Genomic DNA, 11,624 nt, shown 5'->3' on the forward strand with positions numbered 1-11,624 from the left:
AAAGCATTTCTGGAAAATCATACCAGTCTAGACATAGCCTGGGTGTAGACAGCATTAGGCTGACAGGAGAATTCTCCCACTGACCAACCTGCTGCCTCTTAGGGAGATGGATCATCTGCTGTGCCAAGAGCAGAACCCCCATGTCAGCGTGGGCGTTGTCTTCACTGCAGTGTCATGAGCATAGACAAGCCCGGAGTCAGAGGACAGGCCAGGGGCCTGAGACGACAGGGGAGAGTCTTGTAGAGGGAGTCTGCTTGCTGGCCTGACCTAAGTCGCCAGGCTGTGGAGAAAAAGCTGACAGACTGCCTCTCACCACAGACATCTCAGAGGAAGGACTCTTGTTGGGAGGGTTTTGTTTCTTAACAGCTTTTTGGATGTGTCTAGAATGCAAGAAAAAGGCACCTCAGCCAACCTCAGAGCCCAGGGCCAGCTGATTCTGGCAGGAGAGCAGGGGTGGCCCTAGACTAGCTGCCAGCAACTGGCGCCTTAGGTGAACCATGAAATCGGTGCCCCCACCTCCAAACCCCTCAATGATATTGCATCGCCATTTGGCGCCCCATTTAACTTGGCGCCCTAAGCAACCGACTAGTTCGCCTCTATGGACGGGCCGCCCCTGCAGGAGAGCTAAAAAGAGCCGTCCGGTCAGGCTCAGGGGGTTGCTTTGGCTCCCTTGGACTCCAGCTTGAGCCTAAACATCGACCGGGCCATTTTTAGCCCCACAAGAGCCTGACTAGCTGTCCCAGGCCACAGGGCGAGCGTTGCAACCTGTGCCAGCCTTTGGTTAACGAGTGGGGAGGGGCAGAACTGATGGAGGGTATTGAAAGGGGCGAGGGAGAAGCACAGCACAAGCCCTGGAAGGAAGGGTACGACAGTGGTGCAAGCGGAATCCACTTCTGACTGGTAGGGCAGTGGGGGGCATGGGGAGCATGTGACCCTCTCACATGACTCTGCCCTATCCCACCTATCTCCATCATCCACCCCCCCTCCCTGGGGAGAAAGGGGCCCCACTGTCCTCTTGCTGCACCTTCACAACCGCAGCAGGGAAAGAAGCCCCATGCCCACAGCTCCTCCAGTGAGGCGGGATCCGCCCCCCCGCGCCATCAGCCCTCTCCTCTGGTGGGGCTGGCTGCTGTCCAGATGGAGGGCTCGTCGACCTTGTGTGGAAGGGCTGGGGCTGGTAAAGCTCAGGAGGAGCTGCTGGGATGGGGCCCGCAACAGGCTCGGCTGCTCCTCTTCCAGTACGCCGTACCCGCTATCAATATCTTGCTGCCCTAGCATGCCATGCCGGACCGCCCTACTTGCACAGCTGGGTATGGAATCTCCTTAGCGAAGGGCGAAGCGTCTGCATCTGGCAGGCCATTTAAAGACCAAATAAACTGTGTGCCAGAAAGGGAATCTTGTTCTAAATACTCTTGATAATGGAAAGTTACTGGGACGCCCAGGAAGGGAATTGAGGGGGGTAACCCCCTATTATGAGGGGGTGCTCTAGGAATGGCGATGCAAAGAAATTGTCTTCTCTACTATCAAAGCGGTAGCTGTGTTCGTCTGAATCTGCAAAAGCGGCGAGGAGTCCTGTGGCACCTTAGAGACTAACCGAAGTGTTGGAGCATAAGCTTTCGTGGGCAAAGACCCACTTCATCAGATGCATGTAGTGGAAATTACCAGAGGCAGGTATAAATATGCAGGCCAGGATCAGGCTGGAGATGACCAGGTGGATCCAATCAGGGAGGATGAGGCCCACTTCTAGTAGCTGATCTGGAGGTGTGAATTCCAAGAGAACAGAAGCTGCTTTTGTAGTTAGCGAGCCATTCACAGTCTTTGTTTATGGCTGAGTTGATTGCAGATGAACTGTAACTCAGCAGTTTCTCTTTGAAGTCTGGTCCTGAAGTTTTTTTGCTGCAGGATGGCTACCGTTAGATCTGCAATTGTGTGTCCAGGGAGATTGAAGTGTTCCCCTACAGGGTTTTGTATGTTGCCATTCCTAATATCTGATTTGTGTCCATTGATTCTTTTACGTAGGGACTGTCCAGTTATCTTCTCTACTGATTTTTTTTCAGTATGACTAACCCTGAAAAGGGACTGTCCCTGCATGATGTCACAAACGTATTACAGGTGAGTGAGGTAATGTCTTTTATTGGAAAAACTTCTTTCTCACCCACCTTGTCTCTCTGATATCCTGGGTCCAACGTGACCACAAAATTGCAAGCCACAGACATATGATGGGCCCCTCCTGTGATTCCAGGAACACTGCTGCCCTCTGCTGGCCCCAGGAGAGCACTACATGAATATCGGTGCTCCAAAAATCGTTTCTAGGGGATGTCATGTCACAATAAAACATCCATGCTGGCCATGGTCAGCTGGTTCACTGAGATTGGGCTTGGGGCTACAAAACTACACAGTAGGTTTTCATGGCTCTGGGGCAGCCATTTAATCAGTTAACTGGGTAAACGTTGTGTTTAACCGGTTAACTGCTTAACTGGGATCCCAGGGGAGGAAGCGGCTGCCCACCCAGGCTAGAACACCCCCTGCCTTTGGTGTGGTGGGCTCCACTGTGCTGCTACATTCTTCCTAGGCCACCAGTTAACTGGTTACCAGTAAGCATCACCTGGCAAAGGTGATGCTTAGTGGTTAACCAGTTACAGCCATACCCATGAGCAAGGAAGGTCCCAGAGTTTGGGCCCAAATGTCTGCATTACAGTTTTAGAGCCCCAAAGCCTGAGTCCTCTAGGCCAGATATAAGCCAGTCGGGGAGAGAGGGGGGTTATTGTAGTGAAGATCTCCCCCTCCCCCTCCAGCCATCCTGCAGGTCAGATCCTAGGACAATGGAACAGCACCCATGAAAGATTAGACGTGGCTTAACTGCTGTCTATGAGTATCTGCATGGAGAACAACTTTTTAATATGGAAAAGCAACAAGGAGTCCTGCGGCACCTTACAGACTTAGGGTGTGTCTAGACTACTGAGTTTTGTCGACAAAACTATACCAGCGTCTACACTGCCGCTGAGTTCTGTCGACATAACGTCGACAGAACTCAGCAGTTTTGTCGACGCTGGTAAACCTCATTTTATGAGGCATAACACCTTCTGTCGACAGAGTTCTGTCGACAGAAGGTGTTATTGCCTGTAGGGTTGCGTCTAGACTACAGGGTTTTGTCGACAAAGCAGCTTGCTTTGTCGATAGAACTGAATGTGTCTAGACGCTCTATGCCGACAGAAGTTTTGTCGACAGTATCTGTCGACAAAACTTCCGTCGACAAAACCCTGTAGTCTAGACGTACCCTAACAGATCTATTGGGGCATAAGCTTTCGTGGGCAAAGACCCACTTCGTCAGATGCATGTAGTGGAAATTTCCAGAGATAGGTATAAATATGCAGGCCAGAATAAGGCTAGAGATAACGAGGTTCATTCAATCAGGAAGGATGAGGCCCACTTCTAGCAGCTGATGTGGAGATGTGAACACCAAGAGAGGAGAAACTGCTTTTGTACTTGGCTAGCCATTCACAGTCTTTGTTTAATCCTAAAGTGATGGTGTCAAATTTGCAGATGAACTGAAGCTCAGCAGTTTCTCTTTGAAGTTGGGTCTTGAAGGTTTTTTGCTGCAGGATGGCTACCTTTAGATCTGCTACAGTGTGTCCAGGGAGATTGAAGTGTTCTCCTACAGGTTTTTGTACATTGCCATTCCTAATATCTGATTTGTGTCCATTTATTCTTTTACGTAGGGACTGTCCGGTTTGACCGATGTATATAGCAAAGGGGCATTGCTGGCGCATGACGGCGTATATCATATTGGTAGATGTGCAGATGAATGAACTAGTGACGGTGTGGCTGATTTGGTTAGGTCCTGAGATGGCGTGGCTGGTGTAGATATGAGGGCAGAGTTGGCACCGAGGTTTGTTGCACGAATTGGTTCCTGAGTTAGTTACTGTGGTCTGGTGTATAGTTACTGGTGAGAATTCTCCTTGACTGAATTAACCTCATTATCTCTAGCCTTATTCTGGCCTGCATATTTATACCTGCCTCTGGAAATTTCCACTACATGCGTCTGATGAAGTGGGTCTTTGCCCATGAAGCTTATGCCCCAATACATCTGTTCGTCTATAAGGTGCCATAGGACTCCTTGTCACTTTTGCAGATCCAGACTAACATGGCTGCTCCTCTGATACTTTTTAATATGGGGCTCCTCCATCTGGCAGAGAAAGGTCTCACAACCCAACCGCTGGAAGTTGAAGCTAGCCTAATTCAGACTGGAAATAAGGGGTAAATTTTAAACAGCAACAGTAGGGTTACCAGTCTTCCAGGTCTGTTCAGGGTGGAGTTTCTGGGTATTAAAGATTAATCTTGAATTAAAAACTAGGTCGATGCTCAGTGGGAATAATTAACCATCAGAACAGTTCACTGGGGGTCCAGGCAGATTCTCCATCAAAGACCATTTAAAAATCAAAATGGGACGTTCTTCTTCCAGATCTGCCTTCGGAATTCATTGGGGGCAGTTTTCACACCCCGCCTGCCGACTCCGCGGCTCCCATTGGCCGGGAACCCCAGCCAATGGGTGAGGCGGGGCAGTGCTTGCCTGCGGGCAGGAAGAGTGCACTGAAAACCCGATTGCCCCTGTGCCTAGGAGCCAGGCATGCAGGGGGGCTGACAGACAAGGGCAAGGTGGTGGTGGAAGCCTTGCTCTGGGGCCCTGGAATGGGTGAGGCCTTGCACAGAAAGGATAGGACTGGGGGCAGCACCGCCCAGAGTGCGCTGCAGCAGCTCTCTTTCCCCCACCACCCCCGGCAGCCCTCAGAGCTGTGCAGTGCTCTGGGGGGGCCTGGGCCAACCGACCCATTTCACCTCCCCGTTGGCACGTCTGCAGGCATGCCAACTGCTCCCTTTCCCCTCCCCCCATGCCAACTGCTCCCTTTTCTCTCCTCTCCCCCCACATTGGCAGGCCTGCCAGCTGCTTCCAGGATCCACTGGTGGGAAGCACCCCAATCTCCTACCCCAGCCCTAAGTACCCTCCTGCACCCCAAAGCCTTCATCCCTGGTTCCACCCCAGAGCTCACTTGACTCCCAGTTGGAGCCCACATTCCCCGCACCCCAACTCCTCACCCCAGCCTTGAGCCCCACCACTCGCGAACTCCCGCCCAGCGCCTGCACCCCAACCCCCACCCCTGCTCCAGCCCAGGGAAGGTGAAATGAGGGTGGAGGAACAGGAGCCACATGTGTGTGGGGCTGGGACCTGGGAGGCAGGGGCAGAACCCCACAGAAGGGGGGGACAGAGCCTCAGGGCAGGTATGGGGGGCTCAGAGAAAGGGGGGCAGGGATGTCTGCAGTGGACACTTGGTAGCCGCACTGGCTGCCACATGCCTTTGCCCCCTGCCCAGGCCAGGAGCAGGAGGGTGCCTAGGTGCAGGCACTGCCAGTGCAGTGAAGGAAGAGAACTGGGGCACACTGGGGGGGGGGGGGGCTGAGATGACGCTGATGGGCAGGGGGGCTGAGACGCATGGGGGGGCAGGGGGTGGCACTGAGGGGCTGGAGAGACACTGAGGGGCTGGGGGGTCACTGCGGGGCTGGGGGGGTTACTGGGGGGCTGGGAGGCACTGGGGGGGGGGCTGAGGGGTCACTGGGGGCTGGGGGGGGTCACTGGGGGGGCTGGGAGGCACTGGGGGCTGGGGGGTCACTGAGGGGCTGGGGGGGTAAGAGGCTGGGGGGGGGGGCTGGGAGGCACTGGGGGGGCTGAGGGGTCACTGAGGGGCTGGGAGGTCACTGGGGGGGCTGAGAGGCGCTGGGGGGTCACTGGGGGTCACTGAGGGGCTGGGGGTCACTGAGGGGGCTGAGGGGGTCACTGGGGGGGCTGGGGGTCACTGGGGGGGCTGAGAGGCGCTGGGGGGTCACTGGGGGGTCACTGAGGGGCTGGGGGTCACTGAGGGGGCTGAGGGGGTCACTGGGGGGGCTGAGAGGGCTGGGGGGTCACTGGGGGGTCACTGAGGGGCTGGGGGTCACTGAGGGGGCTGAGGGGGTCACTGGGGGGGCTGAGAGACGCTGGGGGGGGTCACTGAGGGGGGCCGAGCCACACACGGGCCCCTTGTGAACCCGCCCCTGGCCCCACCCAGCTGGCCCCGAGGCGGTGAGCTACACCCCCTGCGCGCATGCGCGGCCAGCCCAGCGCCCTCACTCCCCCGCCCCCCGCCGGGCATCCGGTCCCGGCAGGCTGCGCGCGGCCAGGCCCCCGCCCGCCGGCCGCAATGGGGCGGGGCGGGGCTGTGACGGGCGCCGGGAAGAGCCAATCCGACGGCGACGTCCCCGCCCCGGGCCGTCCCTGCGGGCCAATGGGAGGAGGGGCGGGGCCGCCGGAAGTGAGTGCGGCGGGTCGGCGGCGGGGAGCTCGGGAGCCGTAGCGGCAGCAGGTGAGTGTCCCTCTCCCCCCCCGGGCCCCTCAGAGCCCCGCCCCCCCCGCCGGCCGGGCCCGTCCCGTCCCGTCCCGTCCCTCCCGGGGCGCCTCAGGGCCCGGCCCGTGGGGGGGGCTGAGGGGGCAGCGCAGGCCCCCGATAATGGGGGGGCCGAGCCTCCGCGCACAGACCCGGGCGAGCCCCCCCCAGACTCGCTGCATTTGGCCCCCCCGGTGGTGTGACCCCCACACCCCGCGCGGTTACTGAGCACTGCGAGGGGCACCCAGACCGAGACCCCCCTGCAGCCGGGCGGGAGCCAGGTTCAAATCCGCCTCGTGGTGGTTACCGCGTCACTGCGGGGGGGGGGGGGTCTCCCCGGGTCCCTAAACCCCCAATTCCAAAATCGGTTCTTTGGAAATTTGGTGCATTTACACCGAGCCACGTTTCGAGAGAACGCGCCGTTTGGGGGCAGCCCTCAGCCCGGGTTCCACTGGGATGCTGGAATAGCGCCCGCTGGCTTGGAATAACAGGCACCTTTAAAAGATGCGGGGCAGCCAAATAGCCCCGCTGGCTAGTGTCCCCAAATAGCCCCGCTGGCTAGTGTCCCCAAATAGCCCCGCTGCCTAGTGTCCCCAAATAGCCCCGCTGGCTAGTGTCCCCAAGTAGCCCCGCTGGCTAGTGTCCCCAAATAGCCCCGCTGGCTAGTCGTGCCTTAGGAAATTAGGTCCGTATACGTGCATCGTGGCTTGTTAAGATATGGGGTAGCTGTTTTGGGATACCTCCATTATCCTGAAATAGCTGTGTAGTGTAGACGTACCCTGACGGATTTCATCCCCTTTCTCTTGGGTTTAATGACACATTCAAGTCAATTTAAGCGGCATTGTAATTTCAATGGAATTTGTGCAAGTTTTAGTGGATGCTAAAATGTCCAAGGTTGACAGACTAAAATAAAGCCCCTCAACCACAATCCTCCTCCCAGGGGAATCAGTGGGAAGTTTGATACTGAGTGCCCCAGCCTCACTCGCCAGGGTGAGAGTTGGGGCTCCTTTCTCGTGGTGTTTTTTTGTTTTTAAAGGAGGGGAGAAGGTGTTGAAGTATGTTTATATAGAGGGTGTTAAACTGCGTCTGATTTTAAATTGATCCTTGAAGTGTTTCATCTAAAGCCAGAGCTGTGTGATCCGGGGTTGGTAATGGACCTGATGGCGTCTTCTGTCTTTGTGACTAGTCTGATGTGGCTAAGAGTGGCAGGGGTGGAGAGCTGAGGCCTGCTCACTGGCCTATGTGAAACACAAGTGCCTGACTCTCATAAAATACCAAACATAGCACCCTCATCTGCAGTCTGACAGAGATTCCAAGCACTGAATGCATGTCAAGGCTGAATCCTGCTTGTATCTCTCAAGGCTCTTCCAGTCTAGGGCATGTTAACTAGTGGGAGGAAAGCTCAGATTCTTTGCTAATGTCGCTGTGCCTGTTCTTTGAGTAAACAGAGAACTTGGGTTTGTAATTTTGATAGACCAGTCCCTACCGGGATTGATAGATACTAAAGGTGGAGCTAAATACCAAAGCTGATCGTAAAAATGTATCTTGCCACATTTCTAGAAAAGTCCATTTTCCAGTAGCTCCTAGCACAGGAAGTTATTTCAGAAATTGCTGTTAATATTGCAAGTCCACTGGGGGATCTGGATGGGGTAGGTGATGTATTTCTAACGATGACTTTAGATCCCATTTGCTGAAAGGGGAGTATTTAGATATGCAGTAAAACTAATTTATAACTAGCTTACTCTTACATTTTTGTGGGTTGTTCCATAGGTAGTTTCATCTGCCACAATGGGTGAACCTCAGCAAGTGAGTGCTCTCCCTCCACCTCCAATGCAGTATATAAAGGAATATACAGATGAAAATATTCGGAAAGGTCTAGCTCCCAAGCCGCCTCCACCTGTGAAAGACAGCTACATGATGTTTGGTAACCAGTTCCAATGCGATGATCTCATTATTCGACCCTTGGAAAGCCAAGGCATTGAACGATTGCATCCCATGCAGTTTGACCACAAGAAGGAACTAAGGAAACTCAATATGTCTATTTTGATCAACTTTTTGGACCTCTTGGATATCTTGATAAGGAGCCCGGGCAGCATAAAACGGGAGGAGAAACTGGAAGACTTAAAACTGCTTTTTGTCCATGTCCATCATCTTATAAATGAATATCGACCCCATCAAGCCAGGGAGACGCTGAGGGTTATGATGGAGGTGCAGAAACGGCAGCGCTTGGAGACAGCGGAGAGGTTTCAGAAGCATTTAGAGCGAGTTGTAGAGATGATCCAGAACTGCCTGACCTCCTTGCCTGATGATTTGCCTCATTCAGAGGGAGGGATGAGGTTAAAAACTGAGCCCATGGATATCGATGACAGCAACAATTGTATTGGACGGACTGAACAGCGCAGAGAAGTTGCTGGCTGCAAGAAGGAACAGGTTTTAGACAAAGATGCTGCTATGTGTAGCATTATTGATGAAATGACATGAGAAGACACTCTTGTAATTGTACAGAATTCTTAGGGACATGAAGTGGACTGGCTAATAGAAGTCATATGGAATGGTTTGTTTGTTTTTTGTTGGAGGTTTTTTTGCTGCTTTTGGTATCTGTATATATAAATCATCAAGGAATTTAGTGTATATAAACATTTAACCCAGAAATCTTATTTTTGTAGACCTAGGTAAGGTTTTTGCAGTTGACCAAACAGAAGCATTGCTTGAAATTTTGTAGATGTAATTTCTATGGTGTGCTGTTTCGAACAGAAAAGCTTTAAATCTTGTGAAATATTTTGTTGAAACAAGTGCATCATGTCAGTTGAGTTAAGCTTTATTCCATGGTTGTATTATAGTTTCATTCAGTCACTTGCTGGTTTTATGGATGCACTTATTTAAATATAGGTTTGAGAAAAGATCAGTCTCTGTGGGGAATCTGGATTTGACAATTTCAAACAAGTTAAAGGTAACTTGTAAAAATGTTATGGTAAGTAACTATAAAACTATATTCTGATATAAAAGACGAGTTTATTGTTTACAATGTTGGTAAGTCAAAATTTCATTCTCTCCTTTCTAGTTTTGTAAAGTCAATATAATTGTCTAAAAGAATGCCTACTTCTGTTAGTGACTTATACAGTCAATGTTGGTATCCTAACTCTCGTAAGTAACTCTACAATAAAACCGGTGCAGGAGGCAGTCTCAGTAACAAAATAGTTTAAATTTTCCAAGGATTAATCAACAGTATTCTTTTAAAAAAGAACTAGCTACTACCTCCTTTAAACATGCCATGGATTATATTCTTTGAATGCTAACATTGTTTAATACACATGTTCGTTGACAGTACCAGAAGTAAAAGCAGTGGCCACTTCTCTCTTAGCCAGTATCAAATCACAGACTCACACTCTGTGTGAAGACAGGCTGACTTATAAATGAATATTAACAATTATTGGTTATTTGTCTTCAGAACACTAACAAACTAATCCCGGCAAAAATTCCATTTTGTACAATGCTTTGCTGCCTGTTTTGAATAAAACCGAATATAATTTATTTTAGTAACCTGGGAAGTGAGTCAGGCCCTACTAGATTGACAATTGTTCAACTGGAAAAACAAACCCCACCCTTATGTGACTCTTTTTCAGTATTTTTTTTCCCACACATGCTAGATTCTGTGTGCACCAGAATATATTCATGACTATTTTGTTTTTTAGAAACATCATAGACTTTCAGAGAGAGAGAGAGAGAGATCAGTGCAATATCCTTTCCTTTCTCAATGAAAAATCACGGAGTACTATTTCCCAGCTGAGACTAGAGAAGCATACATGTTACTCCCATCCACTCACTCACTTTAGTCTCCATTAACATGGAGGCAGGAAGATTCTGAAATCAAAACTTACATTTAAAAGCACAGAAAAAGACTTGACTTAGACTTCAAAACCCCCTGAGACTTGTCTCTAAATGCGTTGTGTTTAAAAATGTAATCCACTTCATCTTAGGTTTAATGACACATTCAAGTAAATTTAAGTGGCATTGTAATTTCAATGGAATTTGTGCGAGTTTTAGTGGATGCTAAAACTTCCAAGGTTGATAGACTGTAAAATAAAGCCCCTCAACCACAATCCTCCTCCCAGGACAGTCAGTGGGAAATTTGATACGAAGTTCGCTAAGTGCATGATCACACATTTTACTCACAAAAATATACTGCTACCAGCGATGAAGCTTCCCTACAAAACTGTGCCCTAGTTACTGTCACGAGGCCCATGCCTGTCCTACTGCCATTGCCAGTCACCATGGTGATCTTTATGTTCAGTGCTTTTAATCAGTTTGTAGCCAATAGCTTTAAAGGCTATTCAGCTGAAGAATCTATTAACCTGTGCTTTCTGTATAAAATGAATGCCTGGGTAAGCTCTTCATTTGGTTCTTAACCCTGATATAGAGGGGTCTGGAAGTGTTTGATCATAGCTAATAAAGTGACTAGATCCTGAACTTTGACAACTAAGGTTCGAAACCAAATAGCATGTGTCTAATCATACTTGCTCACTTGAGTGTCTGATAACATTTGAGTATGAGTCTGTTTATACTTGGTGGTTTCAAGGTAGCTGTAAGTAACAATTTAGTGCTATAGGTTGAACCTCTGTAGTCCAGCACCCTCGGGATCTGATTGGTTCCGAACGAGAGAATTTTCTGGACCACGGGAGAGCAATATAGTCTAACAGCATTATCAACACTTCCACTGCTTACTGGGCTGTTAGAGGACATTTAGGGGTAAATTAGAGCTAAATAAGAGCATAGAACACTGAGAGCTAGGACTGGTGGCTGTAAAACTTCGTGGGACCACAGGAAATGTGGCCCATAAAAAGTGGACATCTGGCTAACTAAAATCATTCTGGACAATGGATGTTGCTGGACAAGAGAGTTCTGGAGTAGAGAGGTTCAACCTGACTCCTTACCTAAGGAAATATTAAGGTGGGTGGTTCAGAAATATGTTTTGTTAATTTAAAACCAAGATCAAAGTTTAATTAAATTTTAAGAAATCTGTGGCACTTAGTCATGTAACTGATTACTGAAGGATTTTTGGGATGAAAGGAGATATATTGTAATTTTTAATATCATACAATTAAAGCTTATCTGGTAACATTTTTATATGGCCACTGCTGACCTTTTGAGGCAAGATTAGATGGCAGCAGCGTCTCCACCTCAAGATTCCACCAGAAGAATGAAAAACGGAAA

At 50.3% G+C, this 11,624-nt stretch overlaps 1 protein-coding gene across 1 annotated transcript; it reads left to right on the forward strand.

Annotated features, from left to right (window-relative positions):
- Nucleotides 1-6,239: 6,239 nt before the first annotated feature.
- MED7 (mediator complex subunit 7) lies at nucleotides 6,240-9,949 on the forward strand. The gene is made up of 2 exons (XM_075900620.2): nucleotides 6,240-6,392; nucleotides 8,184-9,949. The coding sequence occupies exon 2, from the start codon at nucleotides 8,202-8,204 to the stop codon at nucleotides 8,892-8,894; it is 693 nt and encodes a 230-aa protein (XP_075756735.1). The 5' UTR covers nucleotides 6,240-6,392; nucleotides 8,184-8,201; the 3' UTR covers nucleotides 8,895-9,949.
- Nucleotides 9,950-11,624: the final 1,675 nt, after the last annotated feature.

This window comes from Pelodiscus sinensis, chromosome 16, assembly GCF_052426305.1.
Source record: "Pelodiscus sinensis isolate ZL-2025 chromosome 16, ASM5242630v1, whole genome shotgun sequence".
Lineage (NCBI taxonomy): Eukaryota > Metazoa > Chordata > Testudines > Trionychidae > Pelodiscus > Pelodiscus sinensis.

What these genes read in the sequence shown, in the direction of transcription:
- MED7 (XM_075900620.2), top strand. Translation starts at nt 8,202, where the DNA reads ATGGGTGAACCTCAGCAAGTGAGTGCTCTCCCTCCACCTCCAATGCAG.